Source organism: Sceloporus undulatus, chromosome 2, assembly GCF_019175285.1.
Source record: "Sceloporus undulatus isolate JIND9_A2432 ecotype Alabama chromosome 2, SceUnd_v1.1, whole genome shotgun sequence".
NCBI classification, from domain to species: Eukaryota; Metazoa; Chordata; class Lepidosauria; order Squamata; family Phrynosomatidae; genus Sceloporus; species Sceloporus undulatus.
In genome coordinates, this window is record NC_056523.1 from 289,999,758 (window position 1) to 290,019,148 (window position 19,391).

General features: G+C 39.0%; 1 protein-coding gene across 3 annotated transcripts in view; it reads right to left on the minus strand.

The window, feature by feature from the left end:
• Nucleotides 1-1,508: 1,508 nt before the first annotated feature.
• ANKRD31 (ankyrin repeat domain 31) overlaps nt 1,509-19,391 on the minus strand; it is a 75,519-nt gene continuing 57,636 nt past the window's right edge. For all 3 annotated transcript variants that reach the window (XM_042452770.1, XM_042452769.1, XM_042452771.1), the window contains 8 exons: nt 15,616-15,716; nt 13,250-13,337; nt 12,162-12,258; nt 10,656-11,604; nt 7,965-8,105; nt 6,293-6,386; nt 5,860-6,048; nt 1,509-3,689 (listed from right to left, as the gene is read on the minus strand). In XM_042452770.1, coding sequence (XP_042308704.1) covers nt 3,526-3,689; nt 5,860-6,048; nt 6,293-6,386; nt 7,965-8,105; nt 10,656-11,604; nt 12,162-12,258; nt 13,250-13,337; nt 15,616-15,716 — 1,823 coding nt within the window. In that variant the 3' untranslated portion in view covers nt 1,509-3,525. The remainder of the gene's footprint in view (nt 3,690-5,859; nt 6,049-6,292; nt 6,387-7,964; nt 8,106-10,655; nt 11,605-12,161; nt 12,259-13,249; nt 13,338-15,615; nt 15,717-19,391) is intronic.

Sequence of the window (19,391 nt, forward strand, 5' to 3'; positions counted from 1 at the left end):
CTATATGGCTTCGGTTCAGGTTGCCTGAAGGATCGTGTCTCCCTTTATGAGCCCTTTAGAGCTGTACGATCATTTGCAGAGCCCCATTTCTCTATTCCATCACCTTCCCAGCTTCATGGTGGGAACAAGGGAGAGGGCCTACTCCTAAAGTCTGCAACTCCATCTCTAGGGAGGCAAGTTTGGCCATATCCTTGTTCTTCTTCCATCAGCAAGTCAAAAGATTTTTATGCCAGGAGACTTTTAAAAAAATGCTATGTAGTGTTGTTTTTAAGGTTTGCATATGGTCTTTTAAATAGATTTTAATGTATTTACTGTTTTAACTTTATAAACTGCTTAATTGCTTTTTAAACAACTCTTATATTTAAACTTTTAATGACTTTTTATAGTTTTAATCTGTATTGTTTTTAAATATATTAGTCAACTTGAGTCCCATTAATGGGAGGAAGGAGGAATATAAGTAAATCAAATAAGTAATAACTAAATTAATATTAAATACTTCCTTCTTCAACACATGTACCAATAATTTCTAAATCCAGCACTGCATAGTAACTTCCATTCATGTAGATCATATCCAACTCATATTCTACTGATCAAGGGGATATGTCTGCAAAGAACAACATTATCCTTCACTGTGTCATAACGGTAATGAGGCCCATGCAGAAATATACATGCACTTTCCTCAGAGTAATCCCCATTCAATTCAATGGGTCCTAGTCTGATTATCCATGCCTACTGAGAGCATGCAACACACCATTTACATGCAAATGATGCAAATCTGTTTAATATTTTTCTGCAGTGTTTATTCCTTTCCAAATCACCATTGGGGGAATTATCTGTCTCCAAAACTGCAAGTGCAAATAAACCAAGAAATCTATTTCACTAATATTTCCCCTTCCCTAGGCCCTAGGACTGTCTCATATCTCAGTTGCTGGGGAAAGCAAATTTATAACTAAATAGTTTTGGGCCTTTGTTACACTCTAAAGTAAAGTGCTCATTACCTACCTTCTGTTCACTATTTATATCTGTCTGTATAAATTTTCACTGTGGTTTCTTACTGACCATAATTTTCATAATGTTTTAGAGGAAAATCAGTGCTTTTTCATTTTGTATTTTTCTCAGGGGAATTGCAGCAAAACCTGAATTTTTTCCTAACAAGATATGGCCACTTCTCTTGGTTGCTACCCTTTGAATTTCATCCTCTAATAGAGTAGCAGTCACTTAAAACTGTGTACTGGTCTAGTATATTTACCCAACGTTAATTTTTTCTTCTATTCTTCTAAAGTAAATGAATAAAGATAATAAAACTAAAATTTTGTATTTTGGCAATACAGAACAAACAGTACAGTAATTTAAAAATTGTCTCTGTTCTTTCCAGTACCTAGAAGGCAGTTTGTGAACCAAATTTTTCACTTTCCTATATTATCGTTCCAAATCTTGATCTTATGTCCCACTGCAAGAATGAAACTAATCCAAAATGTAATTACAAGGCCTTGTAGTTGACATGCTACTACTGTAATTTATTAAGTGTCTTACACCCAGAAGAACAACATAAACAGCCAACTCAATGGAGAGTGCAGTGAATCAAATGGTTAAATAAATGCTTTACATTTCACAGGCAGCATAGAATTCTCCTGCAGGCAAAACATTAATATGAACTGCTGCTTCCTTTTAACAAGCCTTTCAATTATGTTTGATATACCCCCCCAAAGGAAAAATGTTATCACAACAGAAAAAGACCAAAACAGAAATGGACCTTTACTAAAGAGAAAACAAACTGTTTTAGAAACTTTACTCATGAATTTAGCTAGCTTCCTTTCTTTCCCTCTTTCTAAGTTTTGGCATTTGAAACTTTAGATGTTCTTTTCAGCAGAATGCTGACACAAAGCATAACATTGCTACAGACTATCCCCTCATCCCTGTGATGATTATAGGCTTAGACAAAAGAATATCAGAAATCAATCACTTCAATTGCACCAGCTTATACTCCAATCAGATGGATAGGCCAATATGAATCAAACATTCAGTTATTCCTCATCCTTTTTCACAAATGGAAGCTAACAAATTCACATATTTGAATTTTTGTTTAATCCATGGATTGAAAACCCCCCAAAAACCTTCAGTACTGATCATGGCATGTTATATCCATTATAAATATGCAATATGAGATGTAAGAAAATATAGTGCCTTCAGAGACTGGAAACTATTCCACCGGGGGAAAAAACCTTCAGTTTTTGTTATGTGCTTAGAATCCAAGACAGATCTTGAAGCCTCTACATGGACTTCAAAATAGCTCAGCAAACACCACCTACCTAGTGCTTTTATATCTTAGTGGGACAATATAAATGGTAAACACATTAACCATGTGTAAGAATTACAAGTAAGTGAATGGATCTCAAATTCACTTCCCCACCTTTCTCTTTTCACAAACAAATTGTATTGGTCACAATGATAGATGTTAAATAAACAGAAAAAGACCGAATTCCATGAGCAGTGCTATAGCAGCACCAACTCACTTTGAAGAAAAACAAAGAAATTTACTTCAAAAATATGCACATCAGCTTTTTAAAAAAATGCTCCATGAATCTTTATGGGACCATATGTTCAAGCAGAGCAAATTTAAGCCAAGGTACAAAACATTATTGCTAATGCCTGCCCAATAGTTCTGGACCTCCATTCTACAGTTAATGCTACGCCCTTAAGCAAGTTAAGTTTCTCTCCTTACATAAGAGTTACCATTGTTATCTTTATATTATCATATCAAACAGTGAACTGAAATATAGCTTCACCCTACTGAACATGGAAATTTCCAAGGTAAACTGAGACTGGAGGTAGAATTATATAGCTACCTTTTGTGATAATTAAACAAAGCATTAGTTACAAAATTAATTAAATGCAATTACTTGTTGCCTGGTACGATGTACACATATACACAGAGGTGTGTGACTGAGTACCAGTTCAATATTTCAAGACCTCTTTATAAGCCTAAGTAGATGTGAAGCTGAAAAAGTCCTGTGCTGGTTAAAATGGTTAAAGCATCCACATAGGATATAATTGTTTTCTTTTAAGTAGGATTGCCATGTCAAAACTGGTTGCTAATTTCAATAAAGAACATTAAACTTTTCTGTGAGACCTAGTCAAAAACAAGTGAACACCTTTTTAACCTGAAATACTTCATTCCAGAGTGTCAGCCTGTGTTCCAGTACTACTAAATGCAACAGATGCCTCTCCACAACAATTTTTATTTTCAAAAAACACTATCTTGTCCCAAACAGGCTCTTCCCATCCACTCTACGTCATGTTACATTTTATGACCAAAGGCCATAGCAACTGGAGCTGCATGTCCTCTTCCTGCTCAGTCCTTTTTTATAAGCTCTCAAACTGTTTACAGCTTTCTACAGGGCTCCTCTGTTTTAAAAGTGCTATTAATAAAAATATGCAAGAACAAACTCCAAAAGAGACTAAGCCCCACAAAAGCTCTAATTATATTTTTGCTTTTAACTGATATAGATGAGCAACATATATCTCTCAAGAAGTTGTTCTAAATCCAAAATTTTCACAATGGGTGTAGAAATCCCAGTATTGCTCCATTGTATGACACGGCAGAAATTCTTCATCCTGTATTAATACTATTCTGTTGAACTGTAGAAATCTTCTGGGTGTTTTTAAGGGTGCTGATTGGGAGGACAGTTCTGTTTGAAACACAAAGCAAAATAAATTAAAATATTAAGCACTGAAAAGCCTAAATACCATAAAGGACCAGATCTATCTGATCTTGGTAGCTAAACAGGATCAGCCCTGGTTAGTACTTGGATGGAAGAACCCAATGAATAGTGGTTGCTATAGGCTATATTTTCAGAGGAAGGAACTGGCAGAAACACTTCTGAGCATTCCTATTCTAAGAAAACCCCATCGAATTAATGGGGTTGCCATATGTAGACCACAAGGGCCATCCAGTCCAACCCCCTGCCATGCAGCAATATGCAAAGTACTCCCAACAGACAGCCATCCAGCCTCTGGTTAAAAACTTCCAAAGAAGGAGACTCCACCACACTCCAAGGGAGCATGTTCCACTGTTGAACAGCTCTTACTGTCAGGATGTTCTTCCTAATGTTAAGATGGAATCTCTTTTCTTGTAGTTTGAATCCATTGCTCTATTCTCTGACGCTGCAGAAAACAAGTTTGCTACATCAATACAACATCACTTCAAATATTTAAACATCCCTTCAAATATCACCTCGTAACTGTCTCTTCTCCAGACTAAATATACCCAGCTCCCTAAGTCGCTCCTCATAGTGCATGATTTCCAGACCTTTCACCATTTTGATTGCCCTCCTCTGGACATGCTATTCTATTCTATTCTATTCTATTCTATTCTGTGTTGCAGAATTGTTCCCTTCCTGATTGCACTCACAGAAACAGCTGGATACTAGTCTGGGTTGCATTTGAGTATCTCTGTCAAACAAAAACAAGATGGGAAGCTATCCTTAAAAAAGATGCTTAAAAGAGCTGGAAAACTGCTCAAACAGATGTCATATTTTACAATAATGCCTAAAAGGAGATTCTTGGTGAAAACAGTATTTTACATGTCACTGTCCAGATGCCACCCCATTTTAAGATCTAATTCCTGAGTTTCAGTATCAAAACCATTTAACACTATATCAACAAATGCACCAACAAGTATTTGTTATTTAAAAAGCAATAAGCTTTATTTTGAAAGATTCATTGCAGAGGTAAAATAAATGTTCATTAAGAGGATGCAGTTTGCAACCATATGTTCACAGTTAAATGCTCTATTTTGGCTTTGTCTTTCATTCCTGATTATCCAGTATGTCTGTGCATTCACATTATATATAGCTCAGACACAGATTTTATTGTACAATGCAATGTATGGGTGCAAAAGAGCAAACATAGCGATTTGTTCAATCCTTAAAAAAAAAAGCCTAGACTAGACTGAATTAGGAAAGACAACATAATATTTAAAGACAATAATTATTTCAAAACAAAGGCTCTTCAGCAGTAAATAGAGAGCATTCACTTTGCAGAAAGAGAAAGTTAACAAGATTATAAACTGGAGAAACTGAAAGCTGTACTTGTTGTTTAATGTCATCTGTAATAATCCCACATCACTGAAATGTATGTGTAAAGGGTTGGAAAAGGAGGATCGGGTTGAACAGGCGAGGGGGGTGAAAGGGGGGCAGGAGGAGCCAGAAGACACAGGGCTGGAAGGTGGGGAAGTGGAGGAAAATAGGAGAAAGGTGGAGGCCAGAAGTGGGGGCAAAGCCACATCTGGGAGTGAAGGGGAGAGACGAGGGCCCTTATAAGGAGAGAGAGAGAGAGACAGGCACCCGGGGGAGATTCCCCCCCACACACACACACACACACTGCCACCCCCTCTTCCCCTTTTGTATCATGTCTTAATTAGATTGTATACCTGAGGGCAGGCAACTGTTTTGTTTATCTTTTACTTGTAAAGCACTATGTACATTGATGCAACTAAATAGATAGATCATATGTTTGATGATATTCCATTTTTGCATTTTTGCCTAAAGATGTGTGCGCGTGTGTGTCTGTGTGTAACGCTTATCAGCAGTATTACATGTCCTAAACACATATTTGTAAGACAGGCACCAAGGTAAATCCATTACGAATTCAGAGCCTAAAGCAGAGCAACCTTACAGTGTACTTACTGAGTTGCTTCCTTTGTCTTTTTTAAATTTCTATCCCCCACACCCCAAAAAAATGTGTCTGGATTGGTACCAGCAGGAGCCTTCCATTTGGAAGCACCTTAGAGATGGTGACAGAGGAATGGAGCATATTTGTTTTTCAAGAGATATTTGACTGAAAAAAATTAAAACTTACTTATTTCACAGACTGAAGAAGGCATTTCCTCATCTTCTGCTTCAGGGAATGGTGGAATTTCCCCATTGTCTTGAGAAAAAGATGCAGCTTCTTGCTGTGCATTGTCCATGTCCTGGAAGGAACTAGTGTCATGACTAAAAGAACTGTGTTCACCACCTTTGTTGTAATCCTGTTCTGCAGAGCTTCTCCCTATTAGTAAAAGAAAAGGAAAGGGTTTTTAAGTTAAGGCTGTCAAAGTGCTGTTTCCTTCTCTGCTGCCTCCCCTTTATTCCACCTATTTTCTGGACAGCTACTTGTTGCTGCTTTGCAAAACAGTAAATGATTAAAGTGATTAGACATAAAAATGTGCAGGGTAGAAGTCAGCACTTAACTTCTCTCTTCAATTTGTTGGTCTTCTCATCAAAGTAGGAATCATACATCAATCAGTACATACCAGGTACATTTTTGTGCTGCAATAGTAATTCTGGTCCCCGAGGAACATGAACTTCAGCAATAATTTCCGATAACAGAGTTCCACAATATCTGACCTGTACACATACAGATTTATATTAGATCCTTATTTTAACTTCCTCTTTTAAGACAAAGCAAGAAATACAGAGTCTCTGTCAATGGACCTAAACAGACAGGCAGGATACCATGGACAATTCTGTGATAGCTTGCCCGTAGTTTCCTCCAGGGTCATTCCCCAGATTGATGCAGTGATGGGCAACTATTCACATGCACACACACAGCACTGCACCATAGATCTGCTGCTGCCATGTACCCTTTACCTGCCACCACTGTCACCTCTACTCTGAAGGACTCTGCCATGGCCCGTAAGGGTGGAAATGGGGCACCTGCCTACACCTACATGGCCAGGTATCTCCTTCCAACATCACAGGTTGTGGCAGGGGCCTTCAGAGCAGACATGGTAGCAGGAAAGGCATGGGGCTGTGCAGTCTGCCAGCTGTCACCATGGAGTTTCCAGGAAACTCTGTGGCAAGAAGTTGGTCTTTTTAGACTGGATAAAGGCCCCTTTGGGCCAGGACTGGGTTGGGATTGCCAGATCAATGTCTGGACTGGCTAATCCCAGCCTGGAACTAATGGACTGCATCATCCTGATAGTATGATGCCAGGCTAAAAGAAACAGAGAACTTTTGGCTCATGCATACAGCCCCAGTGTGAAATATTTGTTTTCATAATTCTTCAAAAGAAGAGTGCAAGAACATTTTTTTAAAAAAACAAAGCGACATGCAAAGGAGTACAGCATCTTTTGTTCCCTTTTATCCTATGTGATGGTCATCCCCTGTGATAACCAAACCACTGGTTTCCACTGAAAACTAAAATTAGGTTAATTATAAACCAGTAATTTATCTTGAGCAATGAACTGCTTTATTAATCATTTTCACTAGTGATTTAGTGTTCAATCACAAAGGTCTGATAACATTCTTATTAGTGGCAGCAAGACAAAATCACTAAAAGATAGAAAGATTCAGCCCATGTTATCAATAGATATTTGGTCCAAAAATGTCTGGGACATTGCCCTGGCTGAAATACATACATATCAAATCCAAGTATCACTTGGCATTGTTTTATTACACATGACCTAGATAACAGTAAAGCAACTATTGAAACTTCCTCATCATATAAGTCTCAATCCTTCTTAAAGGTTGCTTTTGAAGGTTGCTTTTACTTTTGCTTTTTTTTTTTCTGTTCTTATTTGTTATACTTGTCTGGCTTTTCCTGCTACATCTTTCATTTTTCTGTTGTAAAAATTGATCCTCCTAAATAAATTTAACATTTTGAAATAATATTTAAAGTAAAAGACTAGTGTGTGATACGATTACTTCAATTTAAAAACAATAGAGCTTGTTTATAGAATAGGAAACATTTTTGGTTTTAATCAGTTACTGATTACCTATCCCCTAAATTTTTGTGCTTTTAGGTTTTTTTCTTTAACTTAAAAAGCAGAAAAGTCTTTTAATAGCACTGATGAAAACCCAAAATATTGTCAGACAGTTTGCACTTGATTGTAATGCTTCCATCCTGTCCCCAGACCAGAAAACTTCTGGGAAGAAAAATGAATTAAGGCTCAGTTCCTATTAAGAATAAGAACAAGCACCCACCTTATTGCATACATATCTCCAGCTTACAGTAATGTCATTTCCCAATAGTGCTTTAATCCACTGAACTAGATTCTGGTAAACTGAGTTGTTGCCAGTTTTGACTTTGCCATGTTCCAAAAGGCTTGCTTTATGCTTAGAATCCTAAAAAAGGAAAAGGAAGGGAAACATTTGAAACTGTCAGTGCAGGTTCCAAAAATTCTCACAACTTGAGAAGCTCCATAGCTGGTTGGCTGTCACAAATGTTTGAAGCAAAACAGAACTGAAATCTCACTTACACCCATCTGCATGCACCCTGCCATCAACCCTCTGGCAGTCTGTACTACAGAGACTGTGTCCTAGTTGCTAGGGAATATGAGCAGGAGGGTACTACTGCACCCATGAACTGTTAGTGGGATTCCCACAGGCACCTTGTTGCCCACTTTATGAATCAAATGCTTGGTTTGATCCAACTAAACACATTTCAAATTCTATAGCAGGGGTGGCAAAATGCAGTCCATGGGTTACATGAGGACTGATGGCCCTTTCTCTCCCTTGCCCCACTCCTGAAAAACATATTTTAAAAATTATGCCACCCACTGTTAAAAAGTCATAGGCATGGCTTGCTCAAAACACTCAGCAGCAAACCATCAAATATAGCAGGGCTATACTGTCAAGAAAACCCCATAATAGGTTCATCTTAGAGTTGCCATAAGCCCGAAATGACTTGAATGAGTCATAAAGAGATGAGAGGTGAGGAAAACACCTTGATCTGTAACGTTCTGCCAGATATTTTTTGCAATACTTCCCGACAGATATTTTTGCTAAAGTCCTCCATGGTTCTATGATCCTGGACCATACCCCTAGACACACTCCAAAATACAGACTCATTCAGTTGCTCCTGCTTCTGCATTTTGTCAGAGATTAATCCAGTTTAAAATATAAGTTTGTTGCTGTTGTGTGCCTTCAAGTCATTTCCGACTGATGGTGACCCTACAGTGAACCTATCAAAGGGTTTTCTTGGCAAGTTTCTTCAGAGGGAGTTTGCTATTGCCATCCTCTGAGGCAGAGAGAGTGTGACTTGCCCAAGGCCACCCAATGGCTTTATATGGCCAAGGTGGAATTCAAACCCTGCTCTCCTAATGCAACACTCAGACCACGCTGGTCCTCTAAAGAAGTAGTACACATACATTGATCCGAAGTACTAGTATACTGATTTAAAATAAAATAACAATAATTGTTTGATGAACAAAAATAAATTAACTCTTAAAATAAAAATAAAAATTAGAAGTATAATTCTGCAGCTGATGGCCAGCTTGAAGTATGGCCCCATCCCTTCCACAGTTCCCCCCCCCCCCCCGTATATATTGTTATGGAACCTCCTAAATATTTAAGCGCTCAAATGTTCTCTCTGACTAATCAAAGTAGCATATCAACAGCCCTGAGGTTTCACATGACCTTTATCAGCAGCACTTTAAATTACATATCCTTCCTTTTGTTAAGCAAGAGCAATACCTACTTTTTGTAAACATGGAAATTAATATTTTTGTACTACAATGCTATTTTGTGATTCTTTTGACCATCAAATTTATAACTGCCATAACATATCTCAGATCCCTGGAATCCCAATTGTCTAAATTCCTGACACAAATCCTCTTCCTAACTGGTTTTCCATCCTTGTATCGGTTAAGATCACTGCTAAGTTCTCCTGGGTTCAGATTGGAACCTTCGTTGGAGGTCCTTTCCCCAAATCAAGAATCATGTAGCACAACTCAAGAGATGACTCAACCATCCCTTTTGCTGTTAGCAATGCAAATGTTACAGTGGTTTCTGCCCTGATTTGGATCAAATGGGGACACTTTTTACTCTGGAGAATTACCCTGGAGCACAGACTAGACCTGCGTTTTGCCTGTTTGACCCTGTGTATCATCTAAACAGGTCAGTGTTGGATCAGAGCAGGAACGTTTCTTTTCCTCCATGAGAAAATGGCCTAAGTGTATGACAAACAATCCAGGAAATGACCTTGACTAAAAACTTTGCCTGCACATGATCCTTATGTCCCTATAAGCAGCACGGCATTTTTATGTGCTCCATTTCTGCCAGGATCAGGACGGCAAATTCAATTGTGGTTAGATCTGAAAATGTAAATCCCACTTCTATTAGGCAGTACTATTGGGGGGAAATCAGTCATGGTTCTTGCAGTTTTTCTAATCTAAACTATCTATTCTTAATCACTGACAACATCAATATGAAGACAGAATGATATGTAAATGTATATAATACTTTACTGTAGTCTATAATACTGCAATGAGTGACTCATCCCTTTGATCTATAAAAGGCATAAGCTTCTAAGCAATAAAGACGATTCAGTGCATCAAACGTAGTAGAATAAGGACACACAGACTGCACTGGGCACCAACCTAAAAAGGCCTTAATTTTGACAACCCAAATCCAAGCTTGAAACTAATGGAAAAGGCAGACAGAACAGAATATAACTTTTCACTTCTCAGGTTTCATATTAACAGAAAGAGCAACAGGAAGGAAATAAAACAATGTACAGTTCAGTCCCTAAATCTGCTGAAGAAATAGAGGATTAATTCATACACTTGCTTACACCTACTTATATGCAGAGGTGTGTGTGTGTGTGTATACACACACACACACACACACACATTTGCATGAATATTTACATTACTTTGCAAATGATTAATTTACCTGCAGCATGAATTCTAGAACATCATTTCCTGGCTTAAGTTTTCCCTGTTCAATCAGATCTCCTAGCTGACCTTTTTCCTTCCTGTTTGTTCTGAAGTTTAATTGTTTTGCAGAATCTGATGCAGTTTGGGTGATCTTGCTTTTTGAAAATATTCCTGCAGGTTCTAAATTTGCAGTAAATGAAAGCCTGTTCTTTGGGAGGTGGTTTTTCTGAGTAGTAAGATAGCATGTGGATTCTGGTTGCATTTGGAAAGCCTCATTTATATGTGAATGCTGCTGCAAAGAGTCATTAGTGCAAACATGCTGACTTTCAGTGGCTGGTTGACAGCTATTATTATTTATTCCAGTACTTCTAGTTTCTGAGCCATTTGGTGTACACATTCTTGACGTTGCATTTAGAGGCTTGTTTCTTTGTGGTGCCACTGGTATACTGTCAATTTCCATTAGGTGTGATTGTTGAATATGAGAGGTGCTAGGTTCTGAAGGCAAGATTGCCTGGTTCAATGCACTGGAACATTTTGAATTTACTAGTTCCTGTATGTTATACTCCTTTAACATTCTTTCACCCACCAAGTTTTGTGGATCACTCTCTTTTTGGCCAATTGCTTCTCTATTTCCTACTGGGATATTCAGACATATTTCTTGATACTGGCTTGGCTCTTCATCTAAGAAACCCTGTACCATTACCAAGCTGGTTTTAACTAGATCTGGACATGGAACTGTTTTATAAGTATCATGTTTTGTGTTGTTCATGTCACAATAACCAAGTACATTTTTGCTTATTTGTTTTGCTGAACTTGAAAGCTCTTTTCTGGACATCTTGTAGTTCTTTATTTTCGAGCCTAGTTCTTTTTGTTTTTGAGCCATAAGTAAAAGCCTCTTTTGTCTGGATACAAGCTTTACTAGCTGCTCCCTCAGAGTTCCTTGTTTAAAAGATTCCACAGAAGCTCTGAAATAGAATTTTAAAATATACAGTTAAATGAAAATACTAACTTCCATGCAAAGTACTTACTACAGAATTAAAAAAGCTTTTAAAAGAAAATTAAAATATATGGCTTAGTGTTAGTAAAATGAAAAATAAAATCTCCTTTCACCAACCTAGAGATGGTTTTAAAATTCCAAAACATTTTAAAAGATAGAATCCCCATCATTTGGATTTTTCCCCCATTCAGATTAGTCTCATTAAAAATAATGAAATAAGATTATTATTATTATTATTATTAATATCATCATCATCATCATCATCATCATCTTCTTCTTCTTCTTCTTCTTCTTCACTACAGCTCAGATCCTAGGTCCAGATGCCTCTATCTATAACATAATCTTTGCTATCTTTTTAAGAGGACTGATGAAAGATCAGATTGGCTATAAAAATATTAAAACTGGTGAATGAACTTAGGACCTTGGTTTCATACAACAGTTTGCTTTTCAAACTAGAAACATGTGCAGCGTTCTATTTTGTACAAAAAAAGTATCAGTCATAAAGAATATTTTTCTGCTACCTACCTGTATTTCTTAGCAAGTTTATCTCTTTCTGATTTCTGTTTGGCAAGAATAGCATTCAGAGTGTTCTGTATCTGAGACAGGTCTTGAATATAAACATCTGTTCAAGACAGTTTATATAGCTTTAAGGTTTTGACTCTAAAGTGACATTTTTCATTTGATAGTTTGCAACAGATGCAATGAAAACATTGCAATATTAAAATAATTTAGCAGAGAAACAAACTAATGTTGTACGCACTAACCTTTATGCTGCAACATTTTTGGGAGCCTTCAACTACAATCCATTCTTAAACATATGTACAAGGGAGCAAATCGCACTGAACACAATGAGACTTACTTCTAAACAAACATGCATAAGACTGAACAGTTAATTGGTTATTGAACAACTGTTGTGACATAAAGGTACTTCTATGAAAATGTAACTATTTCATAACCTTTCTGCCATTCCATGTGCAATTAATTGATGTGTAACTTAAATATCTGAAATTGAAATATTGACAATGGATACTTTGGTAAAGCAATTTCTGTGTTGTAGGAACTTTGGGCCGGAACAGAACGGCACAAAAGAGCAGCCCAAGTCTGCTCTGGCCACAAGCAGGTTGGAATCCAATGTGAGCCATGAACAGAGGGCCCAACCCGGGCTGCCATGAGCCAGATTATCCTGGCTATTTTGGAGCATGGCTTCAGGCCACTTTGGTGGTGTGCGTCATTTGAATGAAATGCACCTTGAATGAGCACTAGAATTCCCCTCTCACTGATTCACACTACATGGAAATGGGATGCACACATAACATATATGGCAACACATTCTTGAATTAACAGGTATTAATCCCTATTGTATGTTGTCCGTCTTCAAGTCATTTCCAACTTATGGCAACCCTAAGGCAACCCTATCATGGGGTTTTCTTGGCACGTTTCTTCAGAGGGGGTTTGCCATTGACATCCTCTGGGGCTGAGAGAGTGTGACTTGCCCAAGGTCATCCAATGAGTTTCATGGCCAAGTGGGGATTCGTACCCTGCTTTCCATAGTCCAATGCATAGTCTCTTCATAGTCCAATGGTGAAAACACTACACCACAAATTAATTCCTACCTGCATCTTTTTGGCTTCTTAATTCAAAAAGCAAAAGTCTTTTCTGGTTCTCTTCTACATCTTGCAGTACTTTGCTGATGGATTTATTCTGGCAAATACAAATAATTGCTAATGTTATTTTAATGACATTAATTTGAACCTAGACAACATTATCTATTTGGAACTTTACCTGAACCAGACCACAACATCTGTAGCCAAGGGTCCGTAGGGGAATTTTATTATTGTTGTTATTAGCTCAAATATTGCAAGAGGGGCTGGCTACAAGAGCCCACCAAAATCGCCCTCCCGATATGTATACGGAGTAGACCAGAGGATCCCAATAAATGGAAGGGGGGGGGGGGGGGGGGGGGGGGCGGGGGGGGGGGGGGGGGGGGGGGGGGGGGGGGGGGGGGGGGGGGGGGGGGGGGGGGGGGGGGGGGGGGGGGGGGGGGGGGGGGGGGGGGGGGGGGGGGGGGGGGGGGGGGGGGGGGGGGGGGGGGGGGGGGGGGGGGGGGGAGGGGGGGGGAGGAGGGGGAGGAAGGGGTGGGGGGGAAACGGAAAGACTTCTAGAATTAATAACCAATTTATTATAAAGGGAAAAACACATACGATTTACTAGCATACACACACCATACAAGGCTCAGGAAAGCATAGGTTAGCATGGAATAGGATTTTAGGCATCACTGGGGGTGATACGTACCAGAATGTAGACTCCCTCCAGGAATCCAAATGAATATGATGAGGATGGCATGAGGCTCAGCCATGGAATGACTGGCCAGGAGTCAGGAGCCAGGTCAGGGTTCAAGGGGACATAGCTTCCCCCTGAAATCCAGACTGGCCCAGTGAACAGGCAAATCTGAGAGTATTTATAGGCAAAATCTTGCTTCTGGCAAAGGTGCTTGATGGTGAGAACAAAGGTGTTTAATTACTTGCTTTTCACCTGGATGTCCCTGTCTGATTGTCTTAGTGGTCTTAAGCTGCTCGGACAACAGACCCTGGGAGGGGGCAAGATCCTCAGGCAAGGCAAACATTTGCTCTTCCTGGTCCTATGATAATCCTCTTATGCGACTCTCTAGATATAATGATGTGGGTGCCCCTCAGGGGTGTGTGTACATGTCCTCATGCCTTGCTGGCAATGGTGGACAGGCTGTTAGAGTTCATCTAGGGGTCATTAAGGGTTATCATTTATACCAAAATTTATATGAAGCAGCATGGGTAACACATCTATTTGTACACTTTGTACAAATACAGTCGGCCCTTCTTATACGCGGATTTTTATACACAGATTCAAGCATACACGGTTTGAAAATGTTCAAAAAAAGTATAAATTTCAAATATCAAACCTTGATTTTCCATTTTTTATAAGGGACACCATTTTGCTGTGTCATTATATTTAATAGGACTTGAGCATACACTGATTTTGTTATACACAGGGGATCTTGGAACCAAACCCCAGCATATAACAAGGGTCCACTGTATACACAGCTTACAAAGAGAAACTTTGAATGGGGGAAAATATATTTGCTGTAATAGTTCATGCTTCTACATTCCTCAGTTTGTTTATCAAAATGCCTTGGGGTTTAATCCAAAGAATCATGAACAGCAGAAAACAATACTATTTTGCATATGCTCGAGCAAACATTAGTGAAAGAATGCATGTAGTGTTATAACAGTTAAATATATAGTTCTCATGCTTTTATTTACATAGAACACAAGTACAAGCCACTGACACAGTATTACATTTTCCATGAAGTTCTCTAGCATCATTTTGGGAAACCTATGGTCCTCTAGATGTTGTTGGATTAAAACTCCTACTACTATCCTGACTGGGACTGATTAAAACTAGAATTCAATATCATGCATTACAGTTGTAGCACAAGGTACAAAATAGTCCTTGCCTATATGGAAAGACACCTTCTACATCCAAAATGAGACATTTACAGAAAGCCACTGCTTGAAAAGCTCTGTTGCAGGGAACAGTCTGATTTTTGAACCGTCAAGGGTGAGCATTCTGATCTCCTCTATTATCTTTATAAGACTTCCTATAGAATTGCTACCTCGGGTTAGGTGTCTAAAGGACAATGGCCCTCTGAGGGAAGTTTCACTCTTGCTCTCTCTAAACATTTCTTTTTGGGTGGAGGAGGAAAGAAGTTGATGTTTTCTTTTAAGCAAGGTGGAAGGATGTGTTCAGGATATAGGGTTATTACTGATATATAGTTTTCTTTTTAAAATGAGTTGCATGTTATTCTAGTGTTTGAATTTTGGTTTTGTGTTACGTTTCATGATCTGCCTTTGGTAAAGCATGGCACAGAAATATAAGACATATGCTTTGGGTTTAGTTCATTCAGCAGCCTATGGCACCAAACTCTTCAACGCTCTGTACTTACCTTACCACATTTTTTACTATCTGTTGTGGATTGTAAAACTAGATTACAATCATAACAACTACGGATTTTCTTAGATTTGGATGGATGTAATTCTCTTACGTCTAAAAGGAAAAAAACACATAATTATTTCAAAGTATACAGAAATTCTGTACAGTATATACACTCAGTTGAGTATCAGCTTATGTGCAACATGTTTAAGTGTTGAAAACAAACCTTAATTGACAAAAATGTGTTGAGATTTAGACTGAACCTCTCAAAAACTAACAGACTTGAATATGGAACTCTTAAAGATCAAAAGTTGGTTCTCAGGGCTAAAGGAGAGAATTACATTTAGCTCCAGAGGGAGCATTTATACCATACCCCATAATATTTTTGACCTGGGATGGCAGGTAATACTAGAGTACTAATCTCATCTCACTAATGGGCTGACATAAAATTTACAGGCCTGCTACTTTCTCTTAGTCACCTGGGCATCTTTTTGCAAACCAAAACTCAGTAAGTCTTTCCTCTGACATCAGACTAGGGATGGAAAGAATATTCATATTCATTTGCAGGTTGGAAAACAAGCTTCCTGACAACCAGAAAACCCAGCTAGGAATAACAGACCAGCAAGAATTTTGTACAATTTTCTCCTTATACTCAGCAACCTAAAGTGTTGTAGGTGAATTATTCTGAAGAGAAAAAAGGGTGTGTGTGTGTTTGCAAAAACAACTCCCCACATTTTTCTTCACAGAATAATTCCTCCACAATGCTTTAAGAATTTCAAATATAGGGGAAATGCTGTACAGTGGGGAGAACACTATTTTAATTATTTATTCTCATACCCTAATATGAAATGGGCAAGACTATTAGCTTGATTTTAGCCTTTAGTCTAGAGGTTTCCTAACTTTGGTCTCTAGCCTTAGAGCTTAGAAGTTCTTTGCATGGTCATCAGTGAATTCACACAAGTGGGCCATTGCCTTACTTGTGCAACAGATATTGAGAAATTTCCCTTCACTTCCAAATCTGCTGCAGTCTGACCCACAGGTGTCCTGGAAGAAATGACACACAGTGGGGAGGGGGCAGATGTGTGAGTTACTTCAACAACCCGTTACTGGTAAGCAACTTGTTTTTCTTTTTCATAGGCCCGGGACAGACGGGCCTGAAGTGGCGTGCCGCCGACAATACTAGGGTTCAGGAATGTGCAGTAACCGCATGCTCCTGAGCCATAGCATATCACGGCGGCGGCATCATGGCAGCATCCCAACTACACGGGTGCTGCCATGATGATGTAAGCGACACGCAGTGTACAGATGTCGCTGTGTGTTGCTTACATCACGAGTGCACCAGTGGTGCACTCATGATGTGCGCTGGGCACCACAAAAACAACCCAGTTTTTCCTGGTTTTACTGTGGTGGGACGCCGTGTGGTTTGGCTGCTGTGGCATCCTTCCGGAAGAAAAACCGGCTCCTCCAGCCCGCCGTTTCGGGGAGGTATGTACAGCGTCATAGTCTATGCCACTTACACAAGTGAATGTATAACTATTTGTTCTTATTGTGAGCAATTGTGGCTAGCGACATGAAGAACCCAGCTGCAACTGGGGGAGAATTGAAGGTCTCAAATCCAAGGCAGGTACCAAGTAGGTAACAGGAGGATACAGATGCTGAAAGCCCCTACTGAAAGCTTTAATCTCCAAAGAGAGAATTGCCTGCGCTGGGTCTCATACTGTATAAGCCAAAATAGCAGCAAGATAGACCTTCAGTGAAGAAAATAAAAATTCTTCCTCAGTAGGTGTGCCAGGAAAGAGTACACCCAACAAGTTTTGCCTTCCTAACTAAGAAACAGCAAAAGCAAGATTTTCTAGGTTCTTCCCTGTTTATTTATATGTGGTGGAGTTGTTCAATGCAACACATAAAGTGCTGCTGTAAACTATTGGTTTGAATGACTGGAAGGCTTTGAATATGGTTAACATCTCCAATACATTTGTGTGGTAAGTCAACTCTATCCTGAACTGACCCTTGGTGGTGATAGCATTGAGATATGCTCCCCAAACCACTGTGAAAGCATCTGTGGTGAGTGTTAAATTGGGCTGTACAATACTGAATGGCATCTCTCTCTGAAGACTGGGTAGTTACAGCCACCATACAAGCTAGTTCAATATTCTGAGAGGGATTCAGAGCCACGTCCAAGGATAGTCTAGGTGTTGTTGAACAATCTGAGAAACCACCACATAGGAGTCTCATTCTCAGTATGCAAACCATGTCATGGGGGTTGTCAATACCAGCAAGCTCAACAGGACCTGAATATCATGGGCACGAACCACTGAATGGAATATCATTGATCTGACCAACAAAATAACCTGTTGTGAGGTAAAATATGTTCTGCAGAAGAGCAGTAATCTCTCATTGTATCTGAAGCAATGGTACTGTAGAATCGAAAACACTCTGCCCACCTTCCCACTGTGCGTCATTTCTCCCAGGACAGTGTGGTTCAGACTGCAGCAGATTTGGAACTGAGGTTCAAAATATCTGCTGCACAAATAAACCACTCCCGACAGTGATATCCAAACCTTGTTGTAGCATGTTGAAATACAAGCTCTGATACAATGTCATAATATTGATAATGACATCTCCTTGCCCATTGATCTTGGCTGAAATTAGACAAAGAGATGTCAGATACCCAAAAGCACTGAGTATGCTTAATATAGATTTTCAATGCTCTTTGTATGCCCAAGTGTGCCATGATTTTTCTAAGTTCTTTTTTGGATTAGGACAAAAGGATGGTAAAATTATTTCTTGAGCTCTATGGAAAGCTGTGTTAACTTTAGGAATGAAGGTAGGATCCAAATGTAACACCACAGAGTTCTGATGAAAAATTCATTTCTTCTTACCTGAAAGAATTTCCAACTCTAAAACTTTCCTGGCCAATGTGATGGCTATCGGAAATACCACCTTCCATGTAAAGAATTTTAGAGATACTTCTCTGAATTGTTTGAATGACTCTTTTGATAATGTGGACAGAACTATATGCAGATCCCAATTAGGACAACTGTGGATTGTTGGCAGTTTTATCAAGGATGCTACTCTCAAGAAATGCTGCACTTAAGGATTATTGAAAGCTTCTTAGATTGCCCAAGAGGAAGAGCTGAAGAAATTGCTAACACTTGTCTTTTAAAACTGTTTGGTCATAAACCCTTATCCAAACAGAAACAAAAGTAGCACAAATGTCAATAATGAATGGTAGCTCAGACCATTTTTCTTGTACCACCTGATAAATATACCATATGTATATTCCTATATTCTTATTGTCACATTGACAATAAGAATGTAGGAATATAAACAGACACCTAGAATTAATGGTTACTTCTATCACCTTAGGTCCAAAACCATCATTTAATAACATCTGATGCTCAATCTCCTCACGTAGAGATTGAGCTGATCCAGAACTGTGTGACAAACCTGACCGTGTCAGAATATCTTCCCTGACTGGTATCCTGAAGTATTCCTGACATAGTGCTAGAATTTCTGAAAACCCAGCTCTTCTTGGACAGTGAGGCCAAGATTATTTCTGCTCTTTCATTTCTGACTTTCCTCAGGCATCTGACAAACCATGGCTATTGAGTGTGAGGAAGCTTATAAGAGACTAGGAGGCCACTCAGTATCTACAGTATTCTCTCAGCTCCCTGGGACTGAAACCTTGAGAAAAACCTGGTCAGTTGACAGTTTTGACTGGAGAGGCAAGCAGATCCACCTGTGCTATCCTGAACCTGTTCACAATTATCTTGAACACCTCTGGAT